This window comes from Chinchilla lanigera, unplaced genomic scaffold, assembly GCF_000276665.1.
Source record: "Chinchilla lanigera isolate Chin_1 unplaced genomic scaffold, ChiLan1.0 scaffold00104, whole genome shotgun sequence".
In the NCBI taxonomy this organism is placed as follows: Eukaryota; Metazoa; Chordata; class Mammalia; order Rodentia; family Chinchillidae; genus Chinchilla; species Chinchilla lanigera.
In genome coordinates this window covers 5,428,043-5,448,258 of record NW_004955505.1, presented here as the reverse complement: position 1 = coordinate 5,448,258, position 20,216 = coordinate 5,428,043, and the positions used below count along the sequence as shown (strand labels likewise).

The 20,216-nt window shown below is 48.5% G+C and overlaps 1 protein-coding gene across 1 annotated transcript in view; it reads right to left on the bottom strand.

Annotated features, from left to right (window-relative positions):
- The window catches only part of Tmtc1 (transmembrane and tetratricopeptide repeat containing 1), a 253,886-nt gene that overhangs the window by 6,527 nt on the left and 227,143 nt on the right, over window positions 1–20,216 (bottom strand). The window contains exons 16-21 of the mRNA XM_013505922.1: window positions 8,245–8,347; window positions 6,343–6,478; window positions 5,589–5,733; window positions 4,527–4,664; window positions 3,186–3,308; window positions 625–702 (exon numbers count right to left, since the gene is read on the bottom strand). Coding sequence (XP_013361376.1) covers window positions 625–702; window positions 3,186–3,308; window positions 4,527–4,664; window positions 5,589–5,733; window positions 6,343–6,478; window positions 8,245–8,347 — 723 coding nt within the window. The remainder of the gene's footprint in view (window positions 1–624; window positions 703–3,185; window positions 3,309–4,526; window positions 4,665–5,588; window positions 5,734–6,342; window positions 6,479–8,244; window positions 8,348–20,216) is intronic.

Genomic DNA, 20,216 nt, shown 5'->3' with positions numbered 1-20,216 from the left:
CACCCTTTCAGATCTGTATCCTGCAGTCTCAGAACTAAGATTTTAGCGTCCTCTTCCTTCTGAAAAACGTGATTTGCTTCACCAGATTCTCCCTTACAGCTCCCACGTGAATGAATAGTGACCGCCTTTCCATCACAATTGAGAACTGTATCCCTTAGAGTAACAGCACCGGGTGGCAATTAGCACTCGTGTTTACTCGGCACTCAACTGTTTTCCAAGTAAGTTACCTTGTAGCCAGAGTGCAGACACTGCCGGATCAGGCCACGCCAGGGGCCCTCAACACCGCTATTATCAGGCCAAGATCCACTCGGGGCGGGCGTCTGCCTCTCACGCTGACACCAGTCACACTTGGGGGAAGCGGCAGTGGGAACGGCAGAGTAAGAAGGAACACTGGGATCTAGGTGCTGGTATGTGCAATAAATGGAAGTGTTTCTGACTATAAACACCGACCCTGTAAAGAGGCTGAACAGACTGCTGAACAAGTGTGAAATGAACCCCAGCTCTGCTAATTTCACTTTTGAGGACCCACATTTTCAGGAATCAAGTGATTTGAAGAGGAAATTAACAGTGGGCTCTGAGTCCTTTAAGAGCGAGGAGGAGGACAGGGCGCGCCAGGCCTCCTACCTTGATGTGCTGGATCCCTCCCATGTTCATCCAGGCCTGCGCCTGCTCCGGGTTCAGGGCCACGGCCATTCTGTAGCTCTGTGTGTGTAAGAAAGAGCCTCCGGTTAGGAGAGGGACACCTTTCCTTCCCTTCCTGTGCTTTGCACTCGCGAGCACTTCAGTGGTTAATACACCAGGACCGGTCACGCCCAGCTCGGGGAGGTCCTGTTTATTTCTGTTATTTTTCGAAGTCAATGATTCTAAAGCAGAAGAAACTAAAGTGTGCAATTTCTCTGCAGGGCTAATCCGTGGACTCATGCCATCCGAGGCTGCCTGCCGGGAATCCAGGCGATATCTATAATAATGCATCATTTCCTGCTGGCTTTGACCTGCGAAAAAACAGCACTTTTTGCCCTTCCTCACATAAATGGAATTGGTAAGGAAAAAAAGTCTTTTTGAAATCATAGCATCTGGGGCTAGGAGTATGGCTTAGTGGTGGGGAACTTGCTCAGCATGTGTCAGGCCGTGCATTTAATCACTAGCACTGAGGAGAAAGGAAAAGGAAATAAAAATCAGAGCCTAGAGTAATTTGCAGCCAGCTTAACTGTGGTGTAGCAGCCCCTCTGATAATATCATTGACCTGGCTACTCAGCCCAGGCCTCCATTCCAAAAACAAGACGCTCACTGACCTGCTTTGCCAGGGAACAGTTTTAATCACTAGAAACTCTTTTTTCTTCTGCTGCTGCATAAAAAGTCTTCATATGTTCCAACAGAGTTGCCTATCTCTCCAGCACTTTCTTTTGTCTGAATAACATGTAACCTACCAAATGCAGTACCTGTGGCGTAGATCTTTAATACTATGACTAGTTTTGCATTGGAGCTTAGCTTACCATGTAGTCCTAACTTCGAGGGCTCTGCTTACGCAGAGCCAAGGGCTCTACAAAGCTATGGATCTTTTGTGTATTTTAATGTTCTCTGCTATTTTTATTAGCAAAAATGTAACCAAACAAATCCACCAAATAAAATCTAGTCCATTCCCTCTGGTTTTAGGAGAAAGAAGTAAGCTTTGAGGTGTGTCTCTTGGTTTATTTAGATCAGCAGAGACGAGTATAGGAGAGAAAAGCTGATGTGTGCCCTGGCTCCTCCTCTTACACCCTGGGTGACTTTGAGCAAGTTCTACAACCTCCACGTCAGCTCGCAGTGGAGGAGTGATGACAATGACCAGTTCTCTCCCACATGAGCCCTGCAGAGATTAAGTCACTCTGTACACACGAGTCCCACACGGAAGCGCTGGTGCACACGAGCCAGGGACGCCGGCCGTGACCTCCTGCTCCCCTTTCAGCCCGGCTGCTCTGCGACGTCTGTCTGATCGATTCACCGGACGAGAAACTAGGAAATGCTTTTCTTTCAACAGCACGTCTCAAGATACAGATAGATGTAGATACGAGAATTTTCATAAATTATTAATAATTACCTTGACACCTTAACTATAAATACCTTAGGAATGAAGATATTAAAAGTGCTCAAGAGGCACAGAAAACCGCACAATTTCTAAAAGGAAAGCATACAATGCCTCAGAGAAAAATGTCACAACTTCTATTGCTGTTTTAAGAGTTCACATTTACACGAGTTTCTCCAAATCTCTTCTGCTTGCTTTACGTATTTATATGAATATAGGTATATCACTGTTTATATATTTACACGAATATAAATGTATATCTATATAGCTACATTTACATAATACATCTACTTTTTGCAGTACTGGGGATTAAACCCAGGGCAAGGGCTTTGCTCCTGAGCAGCTGCCCCAGCCTCCAACGTATTTTAAAAACCACTTGTTCATTTATTTTCCAATATAACTGTATCATTTTAGATTCACTTCGACTTGTAGTGTGATTTCGTAACTTCACTCGTCCCACCTGGCGGCTTTAGCTCTGCCGCTGAAGTACGGCATCAGCATTGTTGAAGTGGCTGTCTCTGTAACCCTATTTATGGTTTTGTGTATCTTCTTGATTTTGAACTTTTGATCTGGAATAAATTTGATTCATTCCAAGCAATGTCCTATCACACATACACAGGCACATACGGAGGGGCCAGGAGCAGCCGACAAGCCGTGTAACCGTCACTTTCCAGTACCCGGCACCTGGAGGAGCGTTTTCTGAGTTGGAAGCAGCACTGGAGGGGCAGGCTGTGTGCGGGGGACACGGGAATCTAGCAGGGGAGCCGGGCGGTGAGGACGCGCTGTCACCAGGACTCTCTGCACACCAGTGTAGCTGCAATACGTGCTTCTCACAGCCAAACGGAGAAAGACAGGCGGGCAGACAGGGTATTTTGAGGCCAAAATGTGAATGTTCTGACAATCAAGTTAAAGGTATAACTGAAGAATGCACTGCATAACTCTGAGTAATCACAAACCACAGGCTCAAATATAGAAATCAACGGATACCACTACGTCAGTTAATCCGAAAACTCACCCCGCGAACACGCCAGTGACATTAGATTTTGCTGTGTAGGCGTCATTACAGATCATGCGAGAATTTACTGTAATCTATAAATTCAGTAACAAGTTCGGCCTATTTTACCTCAAAAGCTTTATCAAGAAGGTTCTGCTCCCTTAGTTGGTTGCCTTTTGTGAAAAAAAGTTCAGATGCAACTTTGGGGTCCTTTGGTTTCAGCTGGAGGGCCTTGTCTATAGCTTCCAGTGCCTGAGGAGGGGCAAAATAAAGACGGATAAACACAGGTCGGTCGGCGACGAAAGGTGCAGTGGCTCCACGTGCGTTAGTTGGTGTACAACAACCAAACGCACTCTTCGTTCTTTCATTTTCTCCTTGAGAATTAACGGCACTAACAAAATAATTTCCCTATACCCAGCTCATTAACACATCAATGACAGAAAAACCAAACCAAAACAAATCTTTTCAGGGAGGTGGTGGAGGGGAGCTGGACGGAAGCGGGGCTGGGGCGGGGCGTGCAGCCTCACCGCTGCCGCCCCCCACCGCTCAGCCCTGCGCATGCGCCAGGTTCCCTCAGTCCTCGAACCGCGACTCCCCTGCAGGGAAACAGCCTTTCCAAGCACACACCTGACCAAGCCCCTCGGCTGCGTAAAACCCCAAACTTTTTCCCAACAGAGAGTACAAAACCCCAGGTCCCAGCGTCTGGGTCTGTGCCCCACACTGCAGGCCTGCTCTCACACCCATTCCTGGGACAGGCCCCCTGCTGCTGCCACAGGACATTTGCGTGGGCTATTTCTTGTCCAGAATGTTCTTTCCCTGCTCCTTCTGCTTAATCACTCCCAGTAACTCCAGCCCTTCCTTCACATCGTTTCACAGGGAGATCTGGCCTTGCAAGCTGGGCAGGTGCCCTGCTCACATCCCTTCATGGTATCACCGAGCACAGCTACGATCACACTTGCGTGTAACTGCTTGCTTGTGCGGGCTCTGTCTCCTCTCCTACAGGAGCGCGAGGACAGGCAGTGTTCTCTGTTGGGCGTATCACCTTAGTCCTAGCCTCCAGGGCAGAGCAGGCACTCCACAAATATCTCCCCGAGCTGGCTCATGGTTTCACTGCTTATGTGATTTTAAAGTGGAGATAAAGAAGAGCAGCTAAACCCTAGCCAGCCTTACAGGGCTGTCAGGCGGGTGACACGGAACTATTTTAGAAGAAACAAAGAAAATGCTGAAAGCACATGAACGTCAGTCTCTCTAGAATTGGCTAAAATCTAACAGATAAAATTACATCAAATGTTTAGACCAGGGAGAAGCCAAAGCACACACATTTCTCCGAGACATCTTAGGAGTTCATCTGTGAGAAGCTCCTGCAAGACCGGGAATCCCAACCTATAGCGTCACTTCCCAGCCACGGACGAGCTAGCGGGAGTCACAGGCACACCCCCCGCCCACTCAGGACACCAAGGGCTTGGCTACCTTGTCGTGGGCCTCCTGCTTGCTGTAGATGGCCGAAAGGAGGCGGTAGCACTCCAGGCACCCGGCCTCCTCCGACACAATGTGCTCGGTCATCTTCTCAGCTTCTTTCATCTGACCCATGACCGCCAAAACCTGCGCCTGCAGAAGCACAGGGGCCCGGCCGAGAAGGTGCTTTACGGTTGCTCCTCACACAGCGCCCCCTCGGCAGAGGCCCTGAGCACAGCCCTGCCCACAGCTCAGCCTCTCCCTGCGCCCCGTGGGGAAGGCCGGTGGCCAGCGGGGACGTGGGACTCCCGCGTGCCTCGCGCATTTACTAAGGGACGTTCGCGCACTGTGCGTGTGTGGCAAGAATGCCGCCGACAGCACGGGCTGCGCCTCCTGAGCAGGCTGCCTCACCATGTCGAGACGAACGCCTTTCTAGGACGTCAGAGGAACACCATGTTGGCAGGAGGATAACGCATTTAATTTACTGAACATGTAAGAAAAGGAAGTCCTGAACACTGACATGAAGACAGGGCCGCTGTGCATGCGAACACCGCGAACAGCCCTGCAGCCTGGTTCTTAGGGACGGCGTGCAAAAGCGCGGGCGCGAGGAAGGAGCGCGATCGTGTGACTCACACGTTTCAGAGAACACACGTGTGCCGTGCACCGCAGTAGGTGCACGTGTGCATGCTTAAGCGTCTGAGCATGCATATGTGCGTATATGACAAGAGAAAGGAGCGTGTCAACGTTAAAAGTCTGTAGAGACAAGGGAAGGGGTACTGACGGGGTAATCTATCTCTTCAACTCTTCTCGTTTTGTCGTGCAGAGCTGGGCATGGCGCCAGGGCGTCGTCCATGCTAGGGCCAGGCAAACACTCTACACGGAGCTACAGCCAGCCTTGCCACTTTTCCTAAGCCTGAAATTATTTTGAAACAAAGCTCTAAGGATTTTTGGTATCTGTGTCTTTGGCGGATGGCTGTAACCTGGTGATGAGTATCACGCGGTAGACACGGCAGACAGCGTCCCCGTGCCAGCTCTGTGCCTTTGGCCTGGCTTCCTATTGTCTCTGCCCCTACTCACCAGTGCCAGGTGCGGCTCCCGCTGCGAGGGCTGGAGTGCCGCAGCCTCTCGGTACACCTGCAGCGCCTCCTCATAGCGGCCAGTGTTGTAGTACAGGGCTCCCAAGGGCGATAGGGTCTCGGCGTTGCGGGCCACCTGCAGGGCTCTGAGATTGGACAAGGCAGGCTGACACTCCTAAGCGGCACACTTCCAAGGGCTAAGCTCAGCCAGCCTCTGAGGATGAATGCGTCTCTGCTGACCGCCTCACCCCTGCTAAGGTGTGTGTGTGTGTCTTTCCTCCACTCCCACTCTGAATCTGCTATTTGCAGTCTGGACTGCAGCTCACAGCTTTAGGAAATTATGGATGAACGGCAATGGAAATGAAATTCCATCTCTGCTTCAGCACTGCAGCTATGCACAGGGAAACTCAATGCCCCGGGCACCATTGTAATGCACTGTTCTCTTTCGAAATGGGGATCTGTACACCCGAACTGGCAGAATTTGCTAATACTGTATTCTGACAGCCTGTCTCTTCTAATTAAATAGAAAGTTGGTGGCATCTTCTGAGGTCTCTAGGCAGCTTAGAAAGTGAAGAAATGAACCAGGCACAGTGGTGCATGCCTATAATCCCTCAGGAGGCTGAGGCAGGAGGATTACCAGGAGTTCAAGGCCAGCCTGGGCTATGCAGTGGGTGCAAGACCAGCCTGCACTACACAGTGAGACCCTGCTTCAGACAACAACAAAACAGACACAAAGTGAGGAGAAGGACCTGTACCGTTTGTACCACTCTTCAGCCACGCTGTTCTGGCCCAGGGACCTGTAGAGTCTGCCCAGGTTCACCATGGCCACGTGGTGGCCGGGGCTCAGGGTGACGGCCCGCTGGTAGTGGGCCACCGCCTTCTCTGGGGAGCCTGTGGACGTGACGGTGGGAGAGCGGGGCCCGCGTTAGGCTCATCGTCCACCACAAACCGCCCCTTACAACGCAGCCTCCCTTGGCATCCCATTCTTGGTTTAACTTTGGACCGCTCTCTTCTTCACTTACATTCCCGAGGAAATTAACGATAAAACAGCAGTAAAGACTGAGGCCTGCTGCTTTCACTCTATCAGTCGCAGTGTTTCTGGCCATCGCCCTTGTGGCTGCCGTGTTTGGGTGAGCAGCGACTGTCACTCACCCTGACGCGGCCGCCTCACTCTGCACGGAGCAGAGCTGCAGGAGGCAGGGCAGGGTGGCTCGACCTGTGGGCCAGGTGCTGTTCTGCCCTGAAATCTCTTTTGGAGTCACACTTTTTATTTAAACGGCATTTGTTTAATGTGACTGTAAATAACAATAACCCCCTTGCATTTATCCAATGCGCTATGTATTTTAAAATGCTTTTATCTGCATGATCTTGGTAGGCATTCTGGATACTTCTGATGCTATGTAGCTGCCTCTCAGGATTTAAGGGATATTTAATCAGAAACAAAAATGAAACTACTACTTTAAAGATACAGGCATAAACCCCAAAGACCCAAAGTATCCAGACAAAGCCCCAAGAGAGTGAGGCGGAGGCCAGGCCCCGGCTCCCAGAGACGGCCCCAGGGGTGTACCGCTGTGTGGCTGAGCCTGGGAACAGCCTGCGGTTCTCGGCAGAACGGGACCTTCGGTATCTGCAGAAGCCTCCCGGGCACTGGCTCTGAACACAGTGCGACTAAACAACCAAAGAGACCACGTCCTAACGTGGCCAGCGTGTGGTCACTGTCCTTCTACAGAGCGCGGACTGGAACTGTTTGCTGCTGAAGTAAAGGACCAGGCTAAGAGGGCTCTTCAGTTTTCATATTGTTAATACTTAATTTATTAGTGTGTGGCTGATGAACCAGCAGGTGGCGCCACACAACAATTTTACACGCAAAAATGAGGTTCCATTGCCTGATGCATCTGTGTGGATTTATATATTCTGTAAACAAGAGAGCTTCGCATATCCTAGAAAATAAAGATCCTTTCAAGCATTTCATATTGAAAAAATAATTAAAATGGAATTTTACTGCAGGGCAGCTAGTCTAGTAGTCAATAAGAACAAAGTGGTGCTTCAGATTAAATTCAAATATCATTTCATTATTTGTAAGTGTTCATTACATGCCCACGGTAGAAGGGGCTCTGCGCATGTCATAACTGCAGTCCCTGCCTAGTAATGCTTCGCACTAAATAATATGAGGAAAGTGGATTTTACATAGCACCAGTCACAGGAGAACACTATCAATTATAATAAAGCCGATTCCATAGCATGTATCGAAAGGGAGCAATGAAATGATTCCAGAAACTTCTTTCCTCAGTGAAGTGCAGTACAACATTTACCATCTGCTGCGGTGGGTGCTCAGGCAGGAGCCGCAGGGTGGTAGGGAGCATCTCTCATCATGGGGGACTTAGCAGCTTTTGCAAGCGACACCCAGAGAAGAACAGGCTCGTCAAACGGGCAAGGCTGCCTCCTGCCACCTATACTGTTTCCTCGAGACTTCATTATAAGAAATGGGCAGATTTTACTGAGCTGAGCTTGAAGGACGGCCCAGGTAACCAGGCGACACTGGGAGCAGGAGTTTGCGGCAGAGCGCGGATTTGGTTTCTGGGGTTCCTGGGGTGACGGTCACTGTGCTTCTCGGATCGCGTTATCTCCCAGCACAGCTCCCTTCTCATCACACTCACCAGAATCCACTAAGAAAACGCCGTAGTTGTTGTGTAAGTCCGAGCTGTCTGGACAGTTCTTTATTCCAGCCTGGTATATTTCTTCGGCTTCTTTAAATCTTTCCTTTGAAGAGAATAAAAAACAGGTTTGACAAAGTTTTTAAAGATCAACACACTGAGGATTGGTAGTGGGACAAGTAGAGTGACTTGACTGAGCACCTCCTTACAACAGATCCTAACTCACACGCTCCGAACTCTGCCTGAACTGAAGTCGGTATTAACTGTGGACGCAGGAGTACAACTCCGAGCTGTGTTTAGCTCCTCTATAGCCGACAAGCCAATGTTTACTAAAACGGGACAGCTGGGTGGACTGAGAGCTGCCTCCAAACAGGTCTGAAAACAGCTGCTTGTAGGCGGTGCAGCCTGCGCTGAGGCAGTGCTCTTGCGGGATGGGGCGCTCACGGATGGGTCTGAGAACTGCATTTGCGGAGACCCCTCTTCTCTGACCTACACTGTAAGGTTGATTTCAGGAGGTTTTCAAGGCATGTGGTGAGGGAAGGCTGATGCAGACTATGGGAAGGGCTCTGCCCTGACTTTCTTTGCCTGAGGTCTCATTTCTGCAGCTCACCATGCTGTGCGCTGCTTTCTCAGTCTGCGTTCTTCGTCTCCGAGTTGGCCCCTGTGAGGCCCGTGCCGGCCGGAGGTCATTTCAAGGCACCCCTCCGGCCTGCCAGCTACACCCAGCCCAGTCTCAACACCCTGACCCCACGGCCACCTTCTAGCTGCCTTTTTCTTCGATTCATTTAAAGATTCAGGCCAAAGAAGGATAAACTTGAGTCATTTGTAGGAAAATGGACGCACCTGGAGACCAGACCACAGCGCTCAATGAAATAAATCAGACACACAGTTTAAATATTGCGTGGTTTCTCTTATATGTGAAACCCAAAGTATACATAATTTAAAGAGCAAAATCCAAGAGACACAATAGGAAACAGGGAGATAGATCTTTTGTAAATGGGAAGGCAGGGGACAAGAGACGGGAGAAGGAGACAGAAGTAAGATGTGTTTTGTACCCGGATCAACTCCCCAGGAGAAGTGCAGCCATTACACATATGCGCTGCACAATCCTACGCTAATAAAAGTGAAACGCTAAAAACAAAAGGCAAACCAGACGAGAGAGTCACACTAACACAGTTAATAACCCTCAACGAACTTTTTGGTACACTGTTCACACATATCTGGGATTGTCATGACTCTTTTTTAAAACAATATAGAAGTTAAAATCTAGTTAATCAAAGGTTCTAAGAATTATCCACCTGTAAACAGTTTCATTCCTTGGTGCTACTGTGAAGGTCAGGTAAGCACACAGCGATTTTTCCTGAAGACGCTCTGAGGACAGTGCTTTGAAACCTTTATCACAAGTTACTCCTGCTGAGCTTCCAAGCTGACACACCCAAAGGGAAGGCGGAGCTCAGTTTCTTAGGCTGAGGATAGGAAGCAGTTACACATTTGCACTAAGTGCTCCGCAGTAAGCTGAGTTAAGATCCGATTTGACTGAGAAAGGAAAATATTTTACCCTCTGTAGGTGACCAAAGCCCTCGGTTTGATTCTGCATAACTAAGCAGCACTGAGGAAAAAGGTGAGGGTTGTGTTTGGCAAGTATCCCTTATTTTAATTAAAAATCCCCTATTCTCTCAAAAAGGAGGATCTGTGCTTCTAAAAACGTAGAGCTTCTTCCAAGTACTTGTCCAACTCAATATAGTTAAAGATAAACAAAAATCTTGAAATATTTCTTTTTCAGTCTACGAAGAGAAGAAATGTTTTATGACCACACTGTCCACCGAAGGGCTGGCCACTTTGTGTAATGAGGAAGGCCCAGCATAAATTCTATAAGATCCAATCAGTACATAAAAGACATCGCTAGGTGTTGTTCATTTATCCAGCCATTCAGCACCCGTGAGCTGCAATCACCATACAAACTGTGGCACAGACATTGAGGACTGGGCTGAGGTGCCTGACAATAGGGGTTGCAGTCCCAGCCCAACTATCTATGTCGTGCACCCTTAATGTCCCTGGGCTCTAAAGGAAAAACAGGAGTCACAGTGGTTCCTGTCTCTGGGTTTGTGGTGAGAGATGCGGACACTGAAAAACTGCACAGCACTTAGAATGACGCCCAGCAAACGCCCGGTGCTCTATGTGTCAGTAAGCTTCGGGCCTGGCCGTCAGCACTGGGAGGAGCACCGGAGTGACTCTCGGTGTTGTGCTCCTGGGAGAGAGATGTCGGAGGAACCGGGAAGAGCAAAATATGATCCTTTAAGGGGCGCAAAGACCAACAACCTGACAAGTCCGACCAGACGTGAGCGAAGGGTTACAGAGGCTGGCGGGAGACGCTCTGGAGGCCAGGGGGCCCGGCCTTGTCACTGGGGCACACCAGTTAGGACCATTTCCAAGAGGTGTTTCCCCACTGCTTTCAAGTCTCTCTCCAAGTAACTCTACATGGGAAATAGCTAACTCGGCTTTCTTCTTTTATTTTTCTTCATCACCTTCTGCACAGAGGTCAAATATCACTTTATAGCTTAAAAGCAACCAGAGAAAAGTAGCCAGAATAATCCTGAACTGGATAGTCAGTTTCTGAAAATCCTAAGCTGCCTGAGTTCTTACTCAACCAGTGTTGATGTCTGATATCTTCATCTCTGTTTTTAAAAGATCAAATTTTCTAATTTACCTGGAACTCTTAAGACACATTGACAAGGTAAAATAAAAATTTCACAAGAAATTACTTAAAATATGGATGATATTTTCAGCAAAAACAACAAAAACCCAAAAGCACAGAGTATTAGGGCCAAGAGAACAAAAACAGACACTAGTTTACCATGTCTCACACCTATAATGCCAGCACTCAGGAGGCTGCGGCAGGAGGGTCTCTGCAAACTCGAGTAACCTTTGGGCTACATAGTGAGCTAGAGGCAGGCAAACTATATCATGAGACCCTGTCTAAATAAAAAAAAAAAAAAAAAAAATGAAGACACTTGCATACGGAATGGTTAAGACACCCCAAATCTCTGCTGGGGACAAAGACGGGAACCTAGGTTTTCAGAGGGCACACAGGGACATGGTGATACTCAAATAAAAGCAGTATTTCTGGAAACAAAAGAATGGGTCTGGCATCAATGGGGACATTTACACTTTTGGTTTTGTGGGCATCACCCCTGTGCCGGGTACACAGCGGAAACAGAACAGTGTACGACACTGACAACTGCCGCCCTTGCAGACAGCCGAGTTGCACTCAGACGAGAGAGCCTGCGATGTCACGGTCGCTGTCACAGAGGAGCAGCACAAGGCAGCGGGGCGGCACCCAGCCCTGCCGTTAGACAGACGCCCTCCTCCAAAAGCCTGAGGACCGTCTACCATGAATGACAGCAGCAAGTGACACAGAGATGTGTCTGGAAAAGTCCTAGCTGCCACCTCAGACCTTCGGACCATCTTTATAACCAAGCTGCATGAACCCAAAGCTGTCTTCCCTGAAGGAATAAAACTGATGCCTTCCATGGCCCCCCTTGCCAAAGGAAAATGCAGCAGCCAATGTTTAACTGCTGCTCTACCCGACCGAGTTTACCCTGTCCCCACCACTCCACAACACAGGAAGAGATGACCGTTCTCATCTACAACTTCTCTCTTGTTTTCGGCCTTCTGAGCTGCGCTTCCCCTAGAAACAGAACTTGCCAGGTGCAGAGAAGTAGTGGGATTTAGAAGACCGCGCTGCAGCGTGCGTACCAGCCCTGTTCCTTCCATGAGCCGATGGCTGCTCCCAGGCCCCGTGACCAATGTCCTCAGCATCTGTCCTTCTCTCTCTGGCTCTGCGTCTCCAGGAGTGATTCGCTCTGCACACGAGCAGAGGGACCAGCACGCCAGCAGGAAAGCAGCTCGCAGCGCCTGAGGAGCCCCTCCCCTGGGCGGCAACGCACTGCTCTGAAGCGGTAGAATTAGGGGCTCCGTTCCAAGCACTCACCGTCCTTCACCTCCTCTGGTCACAAGTCCTGAACCAGAAGCCTGACAAGTCCTGGTCTCCGCAGACTTGCTTGGTCCAGAGGAAGTGAGTATCACCAATTTACAGGCCAGCTTTCACTAAAAACGCCGTGACCAGAGAAGGCTGTGACGAGGGACCCTGCCTGCTCCACACCACAGCCAGCCACGCTGAGCCTCAGCACCCAGCGGCCTCCGGGGGCAGGAGCGAAACACAAAGATGCGCACGGGGCCCACCTTCCCGCGCCCAGCACAGACCTGCTACCTCTGCAAAAGCCCCCGACTGTACTGTGCTCCTGTGGGCTGCGCTCAATTCACTGGACCGGGCTGGATGGCAGACAACGTGGGTCTGGGTTCTTGGTTTTAGATCCGTTTTGAACTCTAACAATTCCGGGGCTCCCCTACCCCCTCATTTATGTGGGCTACATCTGTCTGTGTTCGCCACATTGTAAAGAAGCTGAGAAAATTTTAAAATGTTTATTAATTTGTTGAAAATAATAAACTCAAACATATTTATATGAAATACATTTTCCAAAGCAAAACTAGTTGGAATGGTGGCACTGATTTACATTTTTGCAAATCACTTTTGTGTCTAGCTCAACAGAAGACGACGGGACTCCCATATGTATTTGTGTTAATATGTTATGTATGTATGTATGTATACACTTATCTGTCTGTCTACCTATCTACCTATCCTTGCAGTCACTACGGAACCAGAAGCACTCTACCACTAAGCTATATACCCAGACCCTTTTTTTTAAAATTTTGTGACAGGGTCTCACAAACTTGCTCAGGCAGGACTGTAACTTTTGATCCTCCTGCTTCAGCCTCCCTCAGGGCTGGTATCAATGTTTTATATGCTATGTGTGTGAGAGAGAGACAGAGAGACAAAGAGAGACAGAGAGAGACCACAGACTCTGGAACTGAACACAGAGCCTTCACAATGAGATACATCTCCAAATCCTTTTAAAAATTTTTTATTTTTCAACAAGGTCCTGCTAAACTGACTAGGCTGCACTCAAACTGGCAATTGTCCTGCCTCAGCCTCCCAGAGCACTGGGACTACAGGTGTGTGCCACCATGCCTGGCCTTATACACTTTTTACTGTTGCTCTCTGAAGCATGTGAATAAAATGCTTTCACGTGGGCATTTAGTTGGAAAAGGGCAAAGTATGCTAAGAGCCTTTTCAGAATGTGGTCACATCAGTTAGCCATTAGAAAGCAGCTGGACACCCAGGAGCGAGCGAGGGGACAGGCAAATCACTTCCTTGTCCCGCTGGGGAGACTGCACAGGTCCTGCTGGACCCAGGGCCCTGCCGGTGCTCGCATGTTGGGAAGGTGTGGAAGGGGTAGTCCTTCGCTCCAGCCTGGGAACGGATGACAGAAAGGATGCTGCCCGGGCCGGCATCGTGGCTGTGCATCTGAACCCCTTCCTTGGGGTGCTTTCACCCTGACCCCCGACGCAGCGCACACAGTCACGGGGCTGTCCCATTCACCCATGGCTCTCCGTTCTGCGATGCCCCCGGGAAGTTACGACGGTGATGTTCAAACGCGAGTTAGTAACCTGCCTAAGAAACTAATCAAGATGTCGCTGCTCAAAGACAATGACGGCTACATCTTCACTCCCTATTTTCTGTACAGAACAGTTCCTCACCCGCTGTCATCAGCAAGCATGTTTGTGAGAGACTTAGCGATATTAATGTCTCTTAATAGGTGAGGTATTTACCAACACTGGCATCTGACTATCTTTTACATCCTCCTCAAACGAGCCAACTTGTTTGGTATTCCTCCTCCCCAGGGAACGGTAAGCGTTTTCCAGCCCTGGATTTTGTTATCTCCAGCCAGGTGATAACTGAAGCAAAAGAAAGAAGCACTATAAAGAGGAAATGCCGAGAACGGTGAAACAGAAGCCACAGAGAAACTGAGCGCAGGCGCCTCCAGGAGGACACAGTCCCAGCCAGCGACAGAGGGGCCACACATGTGCACAGCACCACGGGCTTCTCCCAGCACTCTCTCCCCCTCTTCATGCTTCCAGCTCATAACTGCCCGCGTCCCCTGCGCCCCCTCACCGCGTGAGGTTGGGTCCCGTGTTCTCTGCATAACCACCCCCACCTAGTTCTTCACTTAAGGACGGCCGTCCCTTCTAGACTCCGCACTATATCAAAGGGGGGCAAACCTTGCTACTTCAACGATCTCTGCTGTTCAGAGCTGTCTAGGTACTCAGTAATACGTGCGCAGCAATGAAGCCGACCCGTTCTGAGGGGCTAGTTCCAAGTTGGCTTAGTCCACACATGCACGGCTGAATCCACCCAAAGATGCCATTCGCGGGAACGGACCCTGGTCCTCTTATTTGATTTATAGTCTGAATTTATATTTTATCATTCTACATTTCTTTTTAATCTTGGGTGAAGCCGTTACCCTAAAATACATGAAAGGAAACTATTATGTGTTATTATACTAATTAATTGCGGTTGCCAATAGGCTATAAACATGCGGCTGGTAATAATTCACAGGAGGTCAGACTCATAAACAACGTTAATTTTATTCCTTTACTGCAAGTAGAACACCCAGCTATACAATCTATGGTGAGAATTGCCCGGTCACATGCCAGTGGGCCTATAAATGTTTACAGACTGTCTGCAAAGCTGGAAGACCGCCCGCCCCAAATGCTAATGGAGAACCAGGAGAGAATTCCAAGCCAGAGACCACCCTGACCTCACTAAGGGCTCATCTTCTGGCTCTACACTTCTCGACTCTGCTGCAGTACACACAGAGGGACACCAACTCTGTCCTGGACATTTCTCACTTTGGTGACAACGCATCCTCCGGGCTTCCTGGATCACCTCTCTCCGCGTCCAGCTGCCCTCACTGCTGCCCTCTACTGCTGTCTGACCTTGGCTCCCCGGTGCCATACAACACAGAAACAGTGGGTGGGAGCTCCAGAGCCCAATGTTAGCCTGGTCCTGCCACTTGTTATCTGTGGCACGACCCTGGGCAGCTGCTTAACCCATCTGCCTTACATTTTTATCCACAACATGAGATGGTCACAAAGCTCTTTAGGGTTTTTCCCTACACTGCCCTTCACTTCCTTCTGAAAAGTTGCTTGTTTATAGTATCGTGTTGTTTATTTGAAGCCCTAAATCTACTTCCTAGCCCCGATCTCCCTCCGTCATCTCTGCAAATGCCATTTTCCTAAAATGTCCCTGTAACAACATTCAGGGCTGCATGCTGCTGGTGGCAGTGAGCCACTGCTGCTCTTTTAGGAAGCGGTTCCGTGACTTGTCTGAGGCGTCAGGAAATGTACTGTGTTCTCTGACACACGGATTCTATGCCAGCAGTGTATCATCAGGATGGTTCAAAATGGTGTTTGCGGAAAAGCCATTAGAAAGGAAAAGTTCCGAGGCTGGGGATTTAGCTCAGCGGCAAAGCGCCTGCCTGGCAAGCGCAAGGTTGTGAGTTCGGTTCCCGGTACCGGAGAAAAACCAAAAACCAAAAAAAAAAAAAAAAAAAATAGAAAGGAAAAGTTCCTTGACAGAAAAAAGAAAGGAAAAAGTAAGAATCTCAATAACCAGCAGTAGACAAATTACTACGTAAATTGCAATGCCTGATTTTGAACTAGAAAGCAATCACTGCAATGACATTTATAAAAGGTTCCACCATGGAACCTGCGTAACAGGATGTAGAACTTCACGGTAGTGAAAAGGACAGGACCCAAACCCTACGTGAATATAAGTATTAAAACAACAAAAATATCACAAAATACCAGCATGATACAAAAATAATTAATATTTGTTGCTTCTAGATATTTTACTAAGTGTGAAGGTGTGAGTGTATTCTATTTTTCCCAAGTTCTTACATTTTTTATCGTACATTTATATCACTTGTGTAATTGGAAAGGAAAGCTGAGCTCGTTTCCTCCCAAGGCTCTTTGTCTCTGGCTCCCCGGGGCTCAGCACTCCGCCCTGCAGTCTCCCTCGTCTCCCCTTGCCTTTATTCACCTGTCAATATCCCCGCCCCACCACAAAGGCAAGCTTCTCTCCACAGTGGTCTCCCCACCTTCTTCCTAAAATGAAGCTTCCAACCTCTCACACCAGCCTGTATGTCTAAGCTTCCTGCAAAATGCCCGGCGCACTTCCTCAGGATTGCCTACCGGCCCAGCTGTAAAATCCTCTCCTCAGACGCTCAGCTTTGCTTCCTATTATCTGAGACCTCAGGTTTAGGCCCGTGACAGCCTTCCATAGTTTCGCCGTGTGCTCTTTCTGACTTACTAACCTATTTTTCGCCCCTTCCTGGGCTCCAACTGCTTTGCCCACATAGATTCACTTCTGTGTTTAGGTTCCAGCAGAGTGAGGCGTGTGGTGTCAACCCCATGGCTCTGCTGGTGCTGAGGATGCGTCCAGAGGCTGGGAGAGTAGTGAGGGCGACAGACAGGTGCGTCTCCCTGCTTCTTCCCGATGGAAGCATTTCTGCGGGTGTCTGACGGGTGTTTTGAAACAGTCCTGTAGGCAAGACTGAGCGCTGAGCTAGATAAAAATGTGAATCAATACATGAACCGAAAGGTGAGTAACTTTACCCAAAGACTTGGGTCAGAGAGAGGTCAAGCAACCAAGAAGTTCCTACATCGGCCACTAATATTCACAACAGCTTTCAAAAATTAAAGATATAAATAAGGGGAAGCTATTCTTATCAAATCTTCCCACTGAAATAGCTGGAAAGTGTAGTCAGTAAAATGAATGGCAGAAAAAAAATGTCCTAGAAAATCAGGAATTTCAGGCAGATACAAAGACCTTGAAATTAAATGCAGAGAAAGGCAAATCCTCTTACATGAGTTCTGTAAACACACCTGCAGAATGGGGAATTTACTTCAGTGACGTTTTTTGGCATTGGTTGGGTAGCATGGGCCACCATGTGGACACGGCGTCCCTGGAAGACAACCTGCTCAGCTGAGTGTTCCACGGAGTGACTGGTTTGTAAACCTTGCTTCCCATTCTTGGTGAGTTGAAATGCTGCAATACTGCTAAATAACGCGGAGCCACCAGGAAACAAATTCCTTTGCTACCAAAGAATATTAGGTTGGCTGGATCTCCCTCTAACCACTTCTCTGTGCCTGGCCTGCGCTTGTGAAGCCTTCTTTCCTTACAAAGGAACTCCAGACATGAGGACAGGTGTAGGAGTCAGAGAGGCAGGGAGGCCCGGGTCTCAAAGAGGCTGCCCTGCCCCAGTCATCCCAAGGGGCAGGAGAAAGAAGAAGCCTTCAATCTTTCCACTGGATTCTCTGTTAGATCACATAGCATTTGATATTCACATCCTGCACAAGAAAGACTGCCAAAAGATGTAACCTTTGTATGTCAGAAAAGATCAGGGGCTCGGCTGTCATTTTTTTCCTTAACAATTGTTCACAACTTCCATGATGTGAGGTGCAGGAGCTTTATATCAGTGTGCCACTGTGGTTCACCAAAATCAGGCTTATCAAGAAATCAATGTTAACTATCCACTTGACGCTTCTTAAAAATAACTGAGGAAAAAGTATCTGGCCTGTGCTTTTAAAATTTTATCCGAAAACTGCATTTGCTTTTGCTTCTGCTTTAACTAACTTCAACTGCCTTCTAATGGCAAGAAAAAAGCTTCCAACTGCCACAAAAATTGTTGATAGTAAGAATAAATTCAAAGATGCTGAAGGACGGACTAAAATAAATTTCAAATTCTCTAAACATCTGCATCAACTTTTAAAGTATTATCTTTTTAGGAGCAGAGGGTTCATTAATTTAGAAAAGGAATACAACTGAAACTTTGGGATATTTATTAAGGCAAATTATTTTTGTAATATTAGCATATTAATATTTTAGTTGTATAGAAATGATAGCACTAATTATGGTGGAGCCCTGAGTTACTCATTAAATTATTCATTAGAACTTAGATGATGTTCAAGAAGACAGTTTTAGATATTTTTAAAATGTTACAGCCATAACGGCATATGCCTGTAATCCCAGCCCTCAGAAGGCTGAGGCAGGAGGATCACTATGAATTTGAAGCCTGCCTGCACTACATAGTGAACTCAAGGCTGCCCTGAACGACATAGCAAGGCCCTGTCTCAAACAAAACAAAACAAAAAAACCATCAGAGCCATTAGCTACATTAAGGTTAATTCAGAGTATTTATCAACTTTCAGACTGGAAAACTGAGCTCCCGAGAGGTGTTGGCTTCCTGGCGCAAGCCTATGCTGTTGTTTACTGTAAAGAGTGGTCTTTTCTTTTGTAAAATAAAAGGAGGAAAACATTGACAGACAGACAACCTTTTACAAAATAGCAAAAGAACAGTACAGACAATACAGAGTTACAAACAAAGTGGTAGGGAATTAACAATGCTTGTTGTATTACATATTGATATCTTCAAACTGGTTTCTCATGAAAACAGATAGAGACATGCAATACTGGTCAACCAAGGACTCACTGACAGTTTCTTTCAGCAAAGAAATAGAAGACAGTAGAACAACTATGTTAACTATCCTGTACATACACACAAAATCTCTTTTGTATGTGTGTGTAAAGAGTGGTCTTGATCCGGTCCCAGGCAACCAAATCCCAGAGCGGATGAAGTCACGAGCCGCTGTCCGCAGCCCGCCTTGCACAGTGGGCTACGCTGGCCCGAGAGGGAGCAGGTAGATAAAGACAACGCGGGTTTTCTTACATTTGCACTCCTAAGTGGGGAAGATAAATTTGAAACCCCAAAAGCCAACATAATATTTACATTTTAATGCAAGTTACTAATCCAAGACATGAAAATGTGGTTAAGTTTGCGTGTTGAGGATTCTTACAAACGAAGCTCTTTGGAAAAGTAACTCACGTGAACAGGGAGGTGGAAGGAAGTGAGAAGAAGCGGTGGTGTGACTGTTTTTGAGGTGGGGGAAGATTTAGAAGGGGAGACAGAAAGGAAGGTGCAGGAGAGTGTGAAGACACACGAACCCCGGTCTTACTTGTGAAGAATCCCCACTGATGTAGGAAGTGACACTGCCGCTTAGCACGGGTGATTTTCCTTAAGAAGAACAAGGACACATTCCTGGAGAGGTGAGCGACTGCTAACTATTAACACAATGCTTCATTTGTCTACTTCCTCATACCTCATAACTCCACAATGCAATTGGGGCAGTTTTCAAAAATATAGAATCCGAACCAAACAAAATCAATCACTGCAAAAAATGACCAAAAAGATGACGCGCCCAGGAGTGAGACCACGCAGGGAGAGAAGCGGAGGTGCAGTCCAGGCGGCTGCAGCTGGGGTGAGCAGAGGGGATGCGGTCGCTCTAGCAATCACAGGACTCTTCCTGCGTGGGGTTAAACGTAGAACAGAGCCCCCCCTCATTCCGAAGCCTCGCCTTTTCTGCGCTGAAGCAGAGGGTCCCCAAGCCCTCACAAGCAGTCTCCGAGGGCCCACTGACGTGTGGGCCTCGTCCCTCGGCGGTGGCTGGTGACAGTGAGGCGGTGACAACACTCAGGGTCCCATGTAGATTCTCCTCCAGGTCCCAGGAGACAGGGTCGTCCCTGCTGAGACGCAGCCCAGGCTCACGGCAGCGCGGCCGGGCTCGAGTGCCCATGAGCGGGACGGGATCCTGCACTGGGATGGGGCTGTGTGCTCTTCCGTCCACACGGCTGCACTCGGTCATGGCTAACGGCCGCCACCACATCGGGCAAGGTGGGTGTGAGGAGGTCAGGGCAGCCAAGGTGTGCGTCGTCAGAGAGGGTAACAAGGAAATGAGACAGGCGAGGAGGACGTGATAGCACGCGGTGGGGAGCGGGAGGGCCTCACAAAGAAGACCTGTGAGGCGGCAAGGACCGGCTGCTGAGGACAAATGTGTGGCGGAGGGGCAGTGTGTGGAGAGGAAGCACGTGGGGCCGCCAGCCAAGCGGAGGGGCGCAGAGCAGGGAGGAGCCCGGATAGGGGGAGAAACACGGCTGGTGATGGGTAGAACCAGTC